General features: G+C 32.4%; 1 protein-coding gene across 3 annotated transcripts; it reads left to right on the plus strand.

Moving 5' to 3' along the window:
• The first annotated feature begins 4,284 nt into the window (after window positions 1-4,284).
• LOC127093376 (alpha carbonic anhydrase 7) lies at window positions 4,285-17,369 on the plus strand. 3 transcript variants are annotated; one of them, XM_051032301.1, is made up of 8 exons: window positions 4,285-4,482; window positions 4,551-4,768; window positions 5,403-5,509; window positions 5,626-5,740; window positions 9,812-9,976; window positions 15,337-15,390; window positions 16,675-16,708; window positions 17,189-17,369. In XM_051032301.1, exons 1-8 carry the CDS (start codon window positions 4,383-4,385, stop codon window positions 17,209-17,211), a joined length of 816 nt encoding a protein of 271 aa, XP_050888258.1. In that variant the 5' UTR covers window positions 4,285-4,382; the 3' UTR covers window positions 17,212-17,369. The 3 variants fall into 3 exon arrangements, with proteins under 3 accessions (XP_050888258.1, XP_050888257.1, XP_050888256.1); XM_051032300.1 differs by lacking the exon at window positions 16,675-16,708; XM_051032299.1 differs by lacking the exons at window positions 16,675-16,708; window positions 17,189-17,369 and adding an exon at window positions 15,579-15,801.
• Window positions 17,370-17,677: the final 308 nt, after the last annotated feature.

Raw genomic sequence — 17,677 nt, forward strand, 5'->3', positions numbered from 1 at the left:
GAACTTCATGGATTTCAACAATTGAGCACTCAAAACAATTGCCTCTATGAAGAGGACTTCAGCCAACACAATATCCAAGCAAATAGATCAAGAAATAGTGAGCTTCGAAGAAAAAACTAGTTGAAGAGAACCTTTGAATTGTGGTGATCTAAGCTTGCTTCCTTTGGCCAAACAGAGCTTCAATGGATTATGAGAGAGAGGTCTAGGAACTTTAGATCTAGAAATTCAACCAGATTTAGTTGAATTTCATATCTGAGAAATTTGAATGAAAATGAAATAGTTCCTTTGGTGAGAGGTTTGGTTTTCAGTTCAGCAGCATTTCAGGTTGGTTCATGGATGGTTTCAAGTGAAGCAAGCAAATGTATTTATAGTGGAAGCTGATGCAAGGAGGTGGAAAATCAGTGTGCATGGCAAGAGGATATGCATTGCATGGGCTTGCATGATCATGTAGAAGGCCTAAATCCAATGCCAAATGCAATCTGAAGTATAATTGAGCTGAAATGGACGTGTAGTTGGCAATGCATAGGCTTGTGTAATGAGTTTCAACATGTTGTGCACAATTATGCCTAAAATCTCTCCTCTTCGAAAATGCCATTTGCTAAATCCAAACATGAGAATGTGAGTAATGGTTGGAAAGGTTTTGATGTAAGGAACAAATGTTATGTTGGGCAAAAATCCATTTGAAGTGTGGAAATTAATGAATTTTGAATTTAAAGTGTAAGGTGCAAAACATGCAAAGGTGAGGTTTCAAAAATGGTCAATGTTCAAGCCCCTCTGTTTTGATGATGCAAGCCTCAAATGAAAACGCCTCCAATATAAAAGTTTTAGATCTTTTCGAGACAATCAAAATGGACTTAAAGTTTGCATTATTTGAATTTTTTATGAAAGCGTTATGGGCACTTGAAGTTGGACTTTTTTTGCCTTTCAATGCATTTGGTCCAAAGTGACCTATAATGTTTTGCATTATCACATGTATTTCCTTTGAGATTTTGAAATTTTGTTCAACATAACATTTGAAGTAGACATCTTAAGATTTCCAATTCATTTGATCCCACCTCAAAATAATAAAAAATGAATGAGTTATGTTCTTGGGAAGTTGACCTAAAATTAGGGTTTCAGTCAAAATGACCTATAATGTATTGGAATGGGAGATGTCCTTCCAAGCTTCAAATCAATTTTTGATGAACATGAACGTTGTTCATATTGTCCTTAATAACATTTTTTCTTTTGGGATCATCTCCATTTGACCAACACATAAAAATTTAGGTCTCAGTGTATTTCAAGATAATCAGATGAATTGACTGGTCAACTTCTCAAGTCCACAACTCATACCTTGATGAATTGATGATTGAGGACACTCAAATAATTTCAAATATGCATGAAATTATGAATTAAAGAACTTTCCTTGATTGTATTTGATCATGGGCTGAGGTTGCTTCAAGAGCAAGGCATTGTGGATGATCAGATGAACTAGGGTTTCCTTGGGGAACAAACCTCAAACCCTTTGACTTGCTTTGAGCAAAATGATGAATTGAGATGCTAGGGAGGAATATTTGATGGATGAGAGCTTTGGGAACCATTACCATGCTTGCTATCATCTTCACTTGGCCATATCTCTGCACAAAGGATCTCCTTGAAGCTCTTGACCTTGTGATTGCTCAAGCTTCAAACAAGAAATGTTAGTGGCATATTTTTGTGCTTTTGGTTAGTAAATAAAATGAGAAAAGCAATAATGTACAATTCAAACATGCTTGGTGATCTCAAACCACTCACAAGAGGTGCCACCCAAAGGTAAAGGGAACTAAGATGCTTATGATCCTTGAGGCAATGCAAATGCAACGTTATGATGCCATGAGGGATCTTAGGGACAAAATTGGGGTCTTACAGTTAGCTATTGCCACGCTGCCTAAACTTTGGTGCCTCTGTAGCTCACTGTGTGAATCCCGATCAGCTAACGGCCTCTACCAATCACCGACATGGCTCTCTGTCGCATACCACTAGTTCTTTGGTGGGCTCCTCCGCTATACGCTACGACTCGCCGTCGCGCGAAACCTAATTTTTGGTCGCCATCGCGGCTCTTCTGCATGACACTTTTCGTTGGCCTACGCCGAACAGCGTCGCCCCCCCCCCCCATATATTTTTTTATTTTCGATATCTTTTCTGACTTTTCTCGATTTCTTTTATTTTTCAGGAAAATTTATATTTAGAATTTTTTGTTGGCTTTTTCAGTTATCGCTCCAAAATCGACACAGATCGAACCACATACAAGTCGTATACCATAATCCAATTATTCAACGAAAATTTTCCCAATTGGCACATTCACGTCGTATTATACAACAACAAGGCAAAAGGCACAAAAATAAACAGTTATTCCTAATTCACCTCATACAAGGGTTTTAAGAACATGGCAAAAGGGTTCAAGGCAAACTTGTGCCCACAAACATACAAACAACCATCACAAATATAAAATTATGGAGAAAAAGATATGAGGGTTAGAATCCCTCACTATCCGACTTCCTAAACACCCATATTTAAAGATTTACCATACCTCGAAATTGCAATACGTTAAATTTTCTTTCCAATGGGATCTACCTCTCTTCCTTCCTACGATCGCTCTAGCGTCTGCCTCTTTTCTCTTTCCTCCAAGATTTTCACGTACTGTGAAAACTTTCACACAAGAACTTATTTATTTATATTAACCTAATATCTCACTACTTTTCTCACCCTTCAAGTCTCCTCACACCCTCATATTACTCTTTTATATTTTTTTTATTACTCAATTAAAAAATAATATTCTAAAATAATTATTTCATTTTAATTCAAATAATTCTTTAATTCTCACCACACCTCAACTCTTACTCAATCTACCTCTCACTCCCTAATTTAAATAAAATTATATTTTCTTCCTACTCTATAATATTGATAATATTAACTAAATTAAAAAAATTAACAATCAATCAAATAAAATACATATATCACTCAAACAAATAAATTCAATTAATATAAATCCAATTAAAAATAAATAACTAAAATTGGGGTGTTCCATCATACTTCTCGAAAAAGACAATCTTTGCCTCTAAAGCTTCTAATTCTCTGTCCTGGAATTGACACGTGAAGCATCAATGGCCATGACCTGGCGAGCTTGCTCCTTGCATGTAGGATTGAAACTCTTGCACTCTTTTAGTTGGATCCTTTAGCTGCCTTTGCTTGCTTTAGTTGGATCCTTACCCTTCTTGGATCTTGTACTGTCTGATGAATCTTTCCCTTGCAAATTGGATTCGCACAGTCCTTTGGCAGGGTTATCCTTGATGTATATCTTCTGGTGGACCCCTTGGATGAAGCACTTAATCTCCTTTTTGAGTTAGTAACAATCCTTTATTTGATGTCCATTAACTTTATATAATTTTCATCAACTTTGAGGTTCGGGTTCCATGACGTTCTTCTTTCGAGCTAACGGTTGGGGGATATTATGCATATGCAGAACCTCTCACCATATCTTCTTCTGATGAGCATTCATGGGGTTGAAACCTTTGGTGGACTTTCCACTTTGCTTGAACACCTTTTTGTCTCTCATGGGCGACGTGCACTAGTTCCTCTAAGGGTTAGTTGTCTTCACTCTAACTATGCTTCTTTGCATCACGAGTCTTCTTATAGATATTAATTTCATCACCTTTGATATAACATCCAACTTGCATCACCACTTTAATGATGGACGTCGCTGGTCTTTGGGTAAGAGACTCGTTGAAATGTCCTACCATGAGATCGTTTTAAAATGCTCCTATGAACATTTCCTAGTATGGATGTATTAACTTGATTATTGCTTCGTTGAAGCGAGAGAGATACACTCTCAATTATTCTGAGGGTCCCTAACATATATTGAATAGACTAGTCGCAGTTAGTCTGATTACGGAAAGTTGGTGGATTATCTCCTTAACCAGATCTTGATAGTTGACAATCGTGTTCCACTCGCCTCACTTCCCAAAGTTTCTCTAAATTATACAACTACATTATTATTATTATTATTATTATTATTATTATTATTATTATTATTATTATTATTATTATTATTACTATTATTATTATTCCCATTTAAATTATAAAAAATTCAAAAATTAAATTATATTTAAAAGCTAATGCTAAATAATTGTTTTGTGTTTAAATTGTATTTTATATTTTATTTAAACTTTATCAAATATAAAATATTTTAAATAACATAATATCATTATAATTATGAAAGCCTTATATAAAAGTTTACCCTACACCACCAAATATGTTGGGCCAGACTTGCTTCTTTCTATAAAATATCTATATATATTTATCCTTTTCTTTATTCATTCAAATTTCCAAGTCCAAAATTTCCATCTCTTTTTCCTGAAATCAAAATGAAACACCAAAACATATTGTTAAAGCTCCTTCCAAATCTACTAATACTAGTAACTATCTTATTCATTTCAACCACATATATCATAGCAGATGAAGTTGGTAAGCAAAATCAAATGTTTATTCCCTCATCATTAAGTATTTCATTAATCTATGTATTTGTTGTGTAGAGGATGAGAGTGAGTTTGATTACATGAAAGAGAGCAAAAAGGGTCCTTCACATTGGGGTGAACTGAAGAAGGAATGGGCAACATGTAAAAATGGAATAATGCAATCTCCAATTGATATGTCAAGTAACATAGTGAAGGTTGTGCCAAAGTTGGGAGCACTAAAGAAAAATTATAAGCCTCAAAATGCAATTATAAGAAACAGAGGTCATGATATTCAGGTAATTAATCAATCTAGAAATTCATTTATCTTAATATATAAGTTGTACTAGATAAAAAATTATTAGAGATTAATGTCACATACAAGTTTTATATTTTTTTTCTTCTTTAAATAATACATATTGAATCATTGTGATGTCGTCAAGGATGGTTGAATTAATATTAAATGGACAAATTACTTTTTTAAGTTTAGGGGAAATTATAATCACTTTCTTAAAGTTTATTAAAATAACATTAATATTTTCTTTAATTTTAAAATATTCACTATTTTTTCTTAAATATACACATATTAAATAAATGTTTTAACAAAAACTAAAAAGTCATAAATATAAATGATATTAATTTATGTATAGATGGCCTAACACTTACTTTTAGAGATTAAAAACTTAACTAACACTTACTTTTTTTTATTTATAAACTATTAGATTATACTGGAACAGTATTTGGAAAACAATTTTTCATAATTTTCTTTAAAATAATGTCGAATCCTAAATATCATATATTTTCCAGAAAAGTCATATAACAACTGAGTATATTTTTTACATCATAGTATAAATGATGTTGTCGATAAATTAATACTACACCGATTTTCTGGTTGGTAGCTTAAATTTATATTCTGTTTATAAATGGTGGCAGCTGAAATGGGAAGGAGATGCAGGATCAATAAATATCAATGGGACAGAATTTTTTTTACACCAAATGCACTGGCACTCACCTTCAGAACATACCATTAATAGCCAAAGGTTGGTCAAGTTATTAAACCCAACCAATTTTATGTACACTTAGTGGGGCTATATATATTATTTTAGTTGGTCGAATTTAAATTTTTTATATTTATTTTTTTGGACTGAAATATTAGGTATGACATGGAGCTACATATGGTTCATGAAAGTCTAAAAATAAATGGGAAGAGCAAATTAGCTGTTGTTGGGCTTCTGTATAAAATTGGTGGACCCGATCCTCTTCTTACCAAGGTATATTTAATTTACACGAAAACAACTAGATAAGTTGAGTTTAGAGAATCATTAGAGCAGATACAAACTTGAAGATTTAGAAAATGTAATTTATGTGAGTACAATAGTAGTGATATTATTTGCAATATCTCAAGCAAGAAGTTTTTAATCATTGATTGGTAAAGAATGTGATTTCTTTAACCTAATCCTAGAGAAAGGTGTATATATATATATATATATATATATATATATATATATATATATATATATATATATATATATATATATATATATATAATATAATATATATATATATATATATATATATATATCGTCTTTTAGACCTAGTGAAACGAGCGGTTTTCGGGTTTTTTCTTTGATTTAATCAGTTTGATCCCGCTCCATTAAGGATTGTGATTAGTGACCTCCTTTCGAGGAAGCCTTGTGACATGTTCACCTCATCCGCATGTCGAGCACATGATCACCTCATTGGTTCTGATTTAAGACCTCTTATGTGTGCCACGTGACTTTAGCATATGGGACAGAGATTGTTGTAATAAAAGGGCATAAGGTTGCAACATTCATTACAGTCCACAACCCCTTAAGCACGAGACATGTAAGGGAGAAGTGGTTTGACGAGGCGATATACCAAGTATCGATACTACTCACGTTAGTTAGTATTACTAGATCGAATCAACCATGGTCATGGGATTGGAAACGATGTAGGTTTCCCATCAATGGCTTCCTTTGAAGGTTGTTGTTATTCTCCATCAAACAATTCTGATAAAACCAATCGTCTTGATGAAAGCACTCAATATGAAATCATTGCCTCCTTAAACCACTTTGTTCTTATAGGCCTCATTTTTGTAGAGTCGTGGAACATATTATTTTATCTCAAAATGTTTCACTCTTATAAGCCTCGTGCTTGGGGGATTTGGACTAGAATGAGCATTATTTCTCAAAGACCACATATTATTGTACTCATAGCAAGTACAGTTGGTGCCCATGAGTTTCATCAAATTATGATGATCATGAAGCCCTAACAAAGGTGCATCTCGCTATGGATGAACTACGTCGCTAGAACCAAACCATGCAACTACCCGTCCATATAATCCAACAATAACAATAATAGGCAAATCGCACTATAACGAGATAGAGGTTAAAAACCATTAACTTATGCATGTTGAAGTCTAGGACGCTTGAGTGCAATAAAATTTTAGATTGTCCCCTATAGGGACATTTAATTAGAAGAGCAACCTTTAAGAGAATGTCATCGCCTTCAACATGCAGATGACAATCATATGCATTTCAGCTTCACTCAAAATCAAAATCCTCTCTAGAACCTTGAAGGTCACAGTCTTACGTTGGTATATGAATTATTCCCAGATTATTTGTGACTATTTATTAGGACATATTCAAGAAAATGATCAACTAGTTCTCGGTCAATAAACACCGCAAGGTATCAACCACAAGTCTCTTTAACATAAGGTCGAGGAACTCTGAGCCCTTCGTGAATATTTGGAACGCTTTTAATGAAGCCACTATCATAATGGAAAATTCTAACCAATAGATGTTTGTAAGAGCCTTCTCGAACAGGTTAAAATTTTGACACTTTAACGAGTCTCTCGCTAGGATTAGGTTTCTCGAGTAGTATTCCTTTTAACTTCTAGAGTTAGATCATGAAGACTTACAACCCACTAAAGACTCCCTAGTAGGTTTCTCAAGCGAACAAGTACAAGTACAAGGATACATCTTCATTAAAATAAATTTCAGAATGAGTGATAACGCGAAAACCATCAAAGTTAGATACCTTATGGTAAATAACCCTTCATCGTACAATATAATTATTGGGCGCTTGAAAATCAAATTTCTATAAGCATCCCTATATATGCTTTACACCATAATGAAGTAGCCCTTAGAAAACAGACTGGTAGGAATCGTGAAAGGAGATCAACAGATTCTGAGGAAGTGCTAGCAAGAAAGCGTCAAAATAAATAAGATGGTAATGACTATAAACCATCCACCAAGACCAAGTGTCCAAGGTGTTAACTTTTTGGACATGGACCTAAGGGAATAATACATGGACGATATGTTAGTTCCCACTAAATATATTAAAGAAGTTCAAATTGTACCCCAAAGATTCCAAACACAAATCATGGAACATCCTGAACAAAGACCGAGGAGAAATAATTAGTTTTCCTTCTTCAAAAGAATGTAAATCTATTTTCTTGGAGCCCCTATGATATTCCATAAATAATTGCATATGTCATTCCTCATCACCTTGGCCTAAACACTACTATCAAGCTTTCCATATAGAAAAAACGGAAAATGGGAGAAAAAGGAGAATAGTTGTCAACGATGAAGTAAAAAATCTAAAGGCGGCGCGTTTTGTAAGCGAGATAAAATATCCCACATGGATGGCCAATGTTGTGATGGTAAAACATTCCTTGGAAAAATGGAGGATGTATGTATACTTAAATAACCTTAATCAGGCATGTCCAAAGGATTCGTAATCTATGCCCAGCATATATTAATTGATTAAAAGCTTTGGGTTACAACGATGCTCAGTTTCATGGACATGTACTCATAGCGTAACCTCTAAAGATTGGCCTAATGGTGGAGGTTTGGGTCCTGAGAGTGTACTCCTCTCAAGGTCTTAGGTTTGAAGCCTCCTAGGTGAAAATAATTCCTGTGTCGGGACAAGTCCATAAAAAGCTTTCCTTTGGCTTTAAATGGGACACTCGTCAGTGGACAATTGGATTGGTCCCCTTGGATTACTCAATCATAAGGTTGGATATCAAAATTTTAAAAAAAAAACTTGGACGCGCCTAAGACCACCTTCATGACCAACACTTGCAACTACTTTATAAGGTGATACTCTTTGGCCTCAAAAATGTCAGAGCTACCTACCAAAGATTAATGAACGCATTTTTCACGGAGCAGATAGGGAAAAAAATTTGAAGTATACATAGATGATATAGTGGTGACGACTTCTGAAAAGAAGAACCATTATAATAACCTATAAAACATCCTACGATCTAATGGGAGATACAATAATCACCTAAATCATTTTAACTTCTCATTTGGGGTACAAGTAGAGGAATTATTAGATTTCATGTTAAATAGAAAATTAATTAAGGTCAAACCAGACAAATACAAGTTATAACCAACATGTAAATCTCAACCACGATCAAAGAAGTCCAACACGTTATAGAACTTATATCATTTGTATCTCCCTCGTTATCATGGTTAGCCGACAAGGTTTTCCACTTATTCACCACATTAATGAAGAAGGTAAATTTGGAATGGATGGAGAATGTGATCGGTAGTGATTAGTATTAACGTACCTCCTCAAACCACTTCTCCCCTACAAGTCTTGTACTTGGGGACTGTGGAACAGCCTATTGTTTCTCAAACCACCTCTCCCTTTCAGGTCTCGAGCTTAAGCGTTGTGGACGGCCACAAATATTGCATTCTAAAATCCACATATTATAACAAACTCGACCTAGTATGCCAAAATCACGTGGGACACGCAATAAGTCTTAAAATATAGTTAATGATTTGATCATGTGCTCGACACGTGTGGGAGGTGAACACGTCACGAGACTTCGTCGAAAGGAGTTCACTACCACGATCCCTAATGGGAGAGGGGGGTTCATGTTGTCTCAATTTGAGGGGAAAAAACCTAACAACATTGCATGTTTTACTAGATCTAAAAAGTTGTATATACATACCTCTAAGATTAGGTCACGCAAATCATATTCTTTAATAATAAGTGACAAACGACCTCTTGTTTGATATGTCGCAAGTATCAACATCACTATTATACTCACATCAATTCTAGAGAACAATAAAAAAATATATATATAAATCATCTTTTGGACCAATATATGTTTGCTATATTTCTTTTTGATTAATGATCCAAACTGAAAAAAAAAAATCGCGGATGATTAATTAGAACATTCATTCACCTACTTATCAATTAATTGAGATAATACACCATTTTCTACTATGAGATTTAATTTTAATTATTCAAATAATTATATCATTTAGTTATTTAATTAAATAATTATATACTTACAATGATTTCAGTTGTCAAATTATATCGAAACCGTTGAGGATTCTAAAGCAGGAAGAGATGTTGGGGTGATTGATCCCTCAGAAGTCAAGTTGGGGTGCGAGAAGTATTATGGATACATGGGTTCCCTCACTGTCCCTCCTTGTGATGAAGGTGTCATCTGGATTATTAATAAAGAGGTACTAATATTTATTATAATCTAAGTTATATATATATATAATATATATATTATATATATATATATATATATATATATATATATATATATATATATATATATATATATATATATATATATATATATATATATATATATATATATATATATATATATATATATATATCTATATATATATATTATATTATATATATATATATATATATATATATATATATATATAATTTTATATAATTGTTTAATAAAAAAATATGCAAATTATTTAGAGTTTTATCAACACATCATCTAAAACATGCCTCTTAAACATGCTGTTTAATTAGTTAAAATTAAATGAATCTTATTAAATTATATTAGTTTCACATAAATATAATGGATTTTGTTTTAATTTTTTAATTAATTAGAGAGTATATGCTAAAAATGAGTTGCTAGCGTATAATTCAATTAGTATTGATATTTAATGAGGTCTCTTTTTTATTTTTTAACAAATAAAAATTAGGAACATTCACTTTAAATTATCTTTTTAACACTTACTTTTTATAAAATTAATCCGGATCTCAATACTTTAAAAATAAGTTTCATATGAAATACTAAAATGTAATATAAAATTTATTCAATTAAATAATGAAATTAAAAAGTCAGTATTAGCAAGATAGTAGATTCAGTAGGCCTAAGAAAACTATCTCAAAAGCTTTGTAGTTGGAAAATTGTGTCTAAATAATTTTATCTTTTATTATTACTTTGACAATTGTTATTAGAAATTCTTCCAAATGGGTCTAGCTCAATAGCGATTAAGAATTGATATAAGAAAGTTTAATGGTTAAACACTAATTTTAGTGGTTGTTGTAGAGCTCTCTAACATTGGTGTTTTCATTTTTCAATGCCTCCTAAATCTACAAATTCTACTTCAAAATACCTTGATAATTTCATTCAAACAACAAACCAGTAACTTGATGAGCTCGTCCACAACCACATCCTCCGAACAGTCATGGAAGCCAACAATCAAAACATAATTCAACACCTAGATAAATTGGATAACAACATTGATATGCGTATGGATTCGTAGCACTAACATCCCTCATGACTCAATAATATGCTGTCACGGCAGCATCCTCATCACAGAAAAGAGTGTGTGGATATATATCTTCCTCACCCATGAATCCAACTAGCTCTCAAAAAGATGTTATTAGATGTTATTAGCATCTCTTTTTCAATACGGCGTATATCCTGACCCACTTCCCTTACTTATACAAGGAGTAGTAAACCCATCGTTAACTTAACCACCCCACCACCACTCAGGTTTTCTCAACCCCCACCATTACATTACGCATTCTAACCAACATTTTTCACCAACACACCCCTCAACAAATACACATATTTTCCTCATTTCAGCAAAATCACAACACCCCACGCCTTTATTTTTTAACCCCCAAATTTAGCTAGGGATTTGTGATGGAATTGATCTATTAGAGTGGTTATTTATTGCAGAGAATTTTTTGCTTATTATTATATTCCCTTAGAAAATCGTTTACCCATGGCTAATTTGTATACGAAAGAGAATTCTATTGAATGATATAAATGGATATTTCAAAATCATCAATTAACTGATTGGAATACTTTTTCAATGTCTCTTGAACTATATTTTGGCCCCTCGGCCTATGAAAATCACCAACTCAATTGTTTAAATTGAGACAACATGAGTTTGTTATAAATACCAAGTCAACTTTAAAAAGCATTGGGATTACCACCATATGCAATCATTAACTATCTAATATGAACATAGAAATTTGAAATGAAATTCTCATTCAATGCCCTTAATCTATTTCACAAATTATGGGACTAGCGAGATTAGTTGAGGCTAATTTGACGGATTCAACCCTTAAATAAGTGTTCTAGCCTATCTATCTCCGAAAACCACAGTTAAAAAATCACCTTACACTTCCCTAACAACCACAACACAAACTAGACCCACCACCTCGCTAACTACAAGCACAGTCTGAAATCTCTTTCCTATCAGGCGTATTACTTCTGCCCAACTGGAAGAACGGAGAGCTCAAGGCTTATATTTTAATTATTATGAATTTTTTTTCAAGACATAAATATGAAACATGAATTTTCTCTTAGTAATGATAGAGGATGATGATCCCACAAAAACCCAATAGACATATGAGATCTCTCACATAGTTGAAAATGAGACAGAAACTGAAGAAACATATTTTCAACTATCACCACAAGTTGTTATAGGGAAATTTCCCCCTAAAACATTGAAATTTTAGGAGTTACTTGATATTCCAACCTCGTATTTCTCAGCATCTCAAAATTCCCACCAACGCATACTCAATTTTTCTATCATGGTGGGTAGTGGCTCCCACTTACGGTGCTTATGACTTTACCCTCAAGTTCATATCACTATGCAAAACCAACTATATTTTACTCTCCTTTACTTTCATCCCATTGAAATACTATATTTGGTCCTAGACGTGGAATAGTTGAGAACCATTCGGCCTCTATCAACAGATTCATCCATACATACAATAATAATGACATAGTTATTACTGGTGATCCCAAACCTTCTCCTACCCCATCAACATATAAACAACTTTTCCACCTACTCCACACCAAATTCATTACTTCAATGCATTTTTTTTCTTTATCTTCCTACCCAATATGTTTTCCAAATACCATACCTTATCCCAAACAAACACTAGACTCTCTTCCCATATCCTTTCCCCAAGAAATTACAAACAGTATCAAATTTTACCCTATTTCTTTTTAAACCCTGCGTGGCTTGCCTCCTGTTAGACCTCATGAACAACACATCCCTCTTACCCCTAAGCATATCCCCTACAAATGTAGCCTTATTATTAGCCTCACTCACAAAAATAAAACATGACCACAATCATTCATCAATTACTTCAATAAGATATTACCAAGCCTGAGAACAACTCCTCGTTATCCCATATTCTCCTAATGCATAAGAAGGATGGTAATTATCATTTTATGTGGAATATTATGTACTTAATATAGTTACAATACGTGACTATTTCCCTGTTCCTACCATTGATAAACTCTTTATTAAATTGGATTATGTATTTATTTTAACTAAGATTGACTTTAAGGTATGACTACCATCAAATTCAGATTGTACTAGACGATAATCACAAAATAATGTTTAGAAATTTTTATGAACACTATTATGTTTTTTTATGCCATTTGGATTAACTATTTGAGGCATGTTGATTATTTACGCCATGTTATTTCAATTAATGGTGATACCCTAAATCCTGCAAACATTCAATCAATATTAGATTGTTCAGTCCCACACTCACTCACGACTCTCAAGGGTTTTTTATGTCTCACTAAATTTTATAGATGTTTTTTCCATCATTATGCCTCTAAAGAATCTCTTTTTTTCGATTTATTGTTCTTTACTAAATTTTCTGGGATTACACAACAAATACATCATTCACAACATTAAAGAAAAAATGGCAGAATCACTAGTCGTGCTTTGTCCTGACTTCTCAAAAATCTTCATTCTAGAAGTAGTTGTGTTTTTTCTATCACCATTTGTGTTTCTTTATCTCATAATGGACATCCATTGGCCTTCTTTAGCAAAAAGATGTACATACACATTATTATACGTTTGTGAGATGTGCATCATTACAAAAGGTGGTAAGAAATAATGCAGTATCTAATTGGATGATATTTTCACATATTCACATGTCAGAAGCCTTGAAAAATATCCTAGTCCAAAAAATATGGGCCTCAAAGCTAGAAGATTTCGGTTTTAAAATATTTTACAAATATGGGAAGGGAAATCAAATGGAAGATGCATTAAGTTGCAGACTCGCATAGGATGGAGAAATCATATTTTCAATTTCATCACCATTTACTTTTCTTCTAGAAAAACTCAAAAAGCTTTATAGTAAAACAAAGGAAGTTCAATAGTTAGTGACTAAATATAACTCATACTCGAATCTCTCAAATCATTTTTCAATTGAAGTTTGTCTTCTTCATGGTATCCCCAAGTCCATCGTTTCTAACATAGATCCACTCTTTCTAAACAGTTTATGGAAGGTACTTTTTTTGAGTTCAAGGAACCACATTAAAATGGGCAACTATAGCTTGGAAGCTTACCTTGGTTATTTTCCAAGTGATCACCCACATATGTAGTACAAGTCTATGCATCTTGTATAATTTTGGCATACCTCTTTTTTTCACTCATCTATAAAAATATCTCAATTTGACGCTTTTCATGTCGGGTCACCACTACCTTTATCAAATAATGTTGAAGGTCATTTGATCATCTCATCCTTAGAGGTCATTTTGCACAATAGACAAGAAATACATAACACTTTTAAGGCCAACTTAAAAATAAGTCGAGCAAAAATGAAGGAACAAGAAAATAAAATAAGAATAGATTGTACTTTTGAAGGGAATCTTACATCACCAATCACAAATCAATTCAACAATTGAGTATAACCCCCGTCATCCATCAATTCGGACATTCATAACAACTCATTTTAACACTCTTCCCAAACTTGTCCTTTTACTGCAATCTTCAAACACACCCCACACAGTTTCTTTGCAATCTTCAAACACACCCCCACACAATTTCTTAACAACCCCTTTCACCTTTTGATTCAATCACCACACATCGAACATCATCTCCACTCGATGCATCACACACCTCCCCTCCACCTAGACCGTTGAATCTCCAATGAATCCTCTCATCAACTCACACAAACATGTTTGATACCACAACCTATCCTTCCCCTACATCCCCTACTTGTCACTGCCTCTCTTTTTTCTGCCAACTCCCCACATTTTTGTGACCCAAAGATTTTAATTACTCCCAATATTTAACATCACCCCACATTTTATCATGATTTTAAGTAATGATAAAGGGTCTGGTAAACCCAAAAGACATATTTAAAAATCTTTGTGGTTGGAAGGTTATTTCTCTAAATAATTTTATCATGTATTATTACTTTTTCAATTTTATCTTGTATGATTCCTCCAAGTGGGTCTAGTCTTTTAAGATCCATTAGGGATGCATTTATAGTTAAAGTGTATCTTTACTTTATTAATGAATTGAATATTTAAAATGTTATTTTATTTTTATTTTCTCTTTTTTCTAGTATAATGATTAAATCGTAATTTTACTAATAGTTGTAGAATCCTCAACTATATCATATTGGATAGAAAATAATGTGACTAGTAGAGAGATATGACAAAACTACATTGAGAATATCATTCAAATGACTTATTTTATCATCAAACTTTAAGGAATACTTTTTGTTTTATGAAAGTCTTTCGATACTTTTTCATTTCACTTAAGTTTTAAATTTTGATAATCATCAGATAAGAAGTGTGTCTAAAGCGCAATTGGAGTTATTGGAAGAGGTTGTTCCTGATGTAAGTATTCTAATTTTTTTGTTACATATAAATTACATACACAATCAAAATGAACAAATAAATTAAATTCAATCATTGAGCAATTTCATTTTGGTAAGAAAATTTGAAAACCAAGTTTTTTTCAAACACCTTAAAACGAACTTGAACCATTTTAAGTATTACTTATCTATGGACCACTGTATGTGCAGCATGCAGAGATGAATGCTAGACCTGTGCAACTCCTAAATGGAAGAGAAATACAACTATATGACTAAAACTGAAGAATTAATTAGCCATGTATTAATATTTTGTGGCAATTTTCTTGGTCTATATTTTTTATCAAGTATTCCCTAAGATAATCTAAATAATGTTTTTTTAGTTGCTTTTAAAGTTACATTATCAGTAATAAAAACTTATAAGGTTTTTAAGTTATATATTACTAATTTTAAATAATTTTGAAGAAGTTATTTTGAGCTTTTTAAAGAGGACAATTTCTTCAAAATTACATAACAAATATTTTGTTTAAAATATCACAATTTATTTTCAAAATATCAAACATAAAAATGATATACGTTATCCATGTGTCTATTTTCTTTAATTGTTGCCAAAATAAACGAGTTTCAAAACATAAAATATCATAACAAATTCATGTGTCATTTGAAACACTATGATCATTTACTTCATATGCATTGTTTCTACTTATCTGATGATCTTCTTAATCGTAAGAAAATGAAGGTTTACTTTCTACATTTATAGAACAATCCTTATATTTCAACTATTAGTTATGAAAATATAGAATACTTATATATGTCAAATTAAGGACACAAATCTCTGCATTAAATTGAGACCACATAGATGGTTGGGGGGTAGTTCAACTGAACTGTGTTAGTTCAGTTAAAAATGAAGATAAATTAATGGTTTAAACTTCAACCTTTAGAAAAACTATTTATTTATATTTATGTATTATTATAAAAATAATTATTGATATTCATACATCAACAATTAAAAAATGGCCATATAACCATAAACCCAAATAACTAAACTAAATAAAAAACGGATAGCTAGAGACCAAGGATGACATATTTGAAAGAATGGGGGCATGTTTGATTCAATTTAAACTTTTTATTTTTAAAAACTATTTTATAAATTAGTTTTAAGAATTGTTTTTAGGATGAAAACAAAATAAAAATTTATTTGGAAGTTTTGTTTTGTAAATTTTATAGGGTACTTATGCCATGTATTTATAATTTTATAGGGTGCTTATGCCATGTATGTATAATTTGGTATGCTCGATTTTCTTATTAGGTCACATGCTGCAAGGTTATAGTGAGGCATGATGGTAGGTTTGGCTTGTGGTTTTAATGCTCATGTTTGCTACAGATTGTTGTGAGGTTTGCCATGTATTGATGCCATGGTGAATGGTATAGTTCACGGAAATTTGATGTACGAATGTTTTAGTCTTTAATTGGTTTTATCTTGTTTTCATTTCCATGGTAGAATGTTAGGACTGTTTGCATTGTTTGTGATGAATAGGTAATGCATGATGACTGCTAGGTTATATATGGTTTGGCATTGTACTATTTTAGATCATGAAAGATGGAATTTTCATGTGTTTGTCATGCTTGGTTATTGTGCTATTTAGGTGGTAATGGTCATTGAAATGGTAATATGTTATAATGGTAATGTGGTTATGTATGATTGCGATATAGGCTTGTGTTTTGTAAATGTGTGAATGTTAGGTCCATGTCTTGGAATGTTTGGTTTAGTGTGTTATGGCATGCTATGGTATAATGAAAATGTGTGTGGTCTTTTATTTTAGGTGATAGAAAAATTCCAAGATGATCATGAAGAGAAAGAACATTTAGGGTTCGTAGAATGATGAGTTGACCAAAAAGTCAACAGTTACATAAAAGTCAACTTATGCAAAAATGATGTAATTTTGCAATATTTTTTCAATGCAATGTATATGAATAATGTAATCAATGAATGTAATGCATTTTCTCTACTTAAGAATGTTTTAATGACATAATGAAACAATAAGATTCAATTGACCATTTCCCTAATTCAATACAACCAATTGAAAACAAGTGCTTTAAATGAATGAAATGAAACCCAATGATCATGAAATTATTTAACCAAATAGGCAATGAATCTGGGACCAAATGATTTTAAATTGAACCTTGATATACCATGGAAATAATGAATGAGAATGGAATGAGATTTGGACCAAATGATGACCATGAGAACGAATGGATGAAGTGTGACTTAGATCAAATGAGACTAATAAAAACATGCAATCAAGAAGTGG

The sequence above is a fragment of the Lathyrus oleraceus genome, chromosome 6 (assembly GCF_024323335.1).
Source record: "Lathyrus oleraceus cultivar Zhongwan6 chromosome 6, CAAS_Psat_ZW6_1.0, whole genome shotgun sequence".
NCBI lineage: Eukaryota > Viridiplantae > Streptophyta > Magnoliopsida > Fabales > Fabaceae > Lathyrus > Lathyrus oleraceus.

What these genes read in the sequence shown, in the direction of transcription:
- LOC127093376 (XM_051032299.1), top strand. Translation starts at nt 4,383, where the DNA reads ATGAAACACCAAAACATATTGTTAAAGCTCCTTCCAAATCTACTAATA. An exon ending in ACAGAGGTCATGATATTCAG is followed by an intron (nt 4,769 to 5,402) that starts GTAATTAATCAA and finishes AAATGGTGGCAG; the next exon opens with CTGAAATGGGAAGGAGATGC. An exon ending in CCGATCCTCTTCTTACCAAG is followed by an intron (nt 5,741 to 9,811) that starts GTATATTTAATT and finishes CAATGATTTCAG; the next exon opens with TTGTCAAATTATATCGAAAC.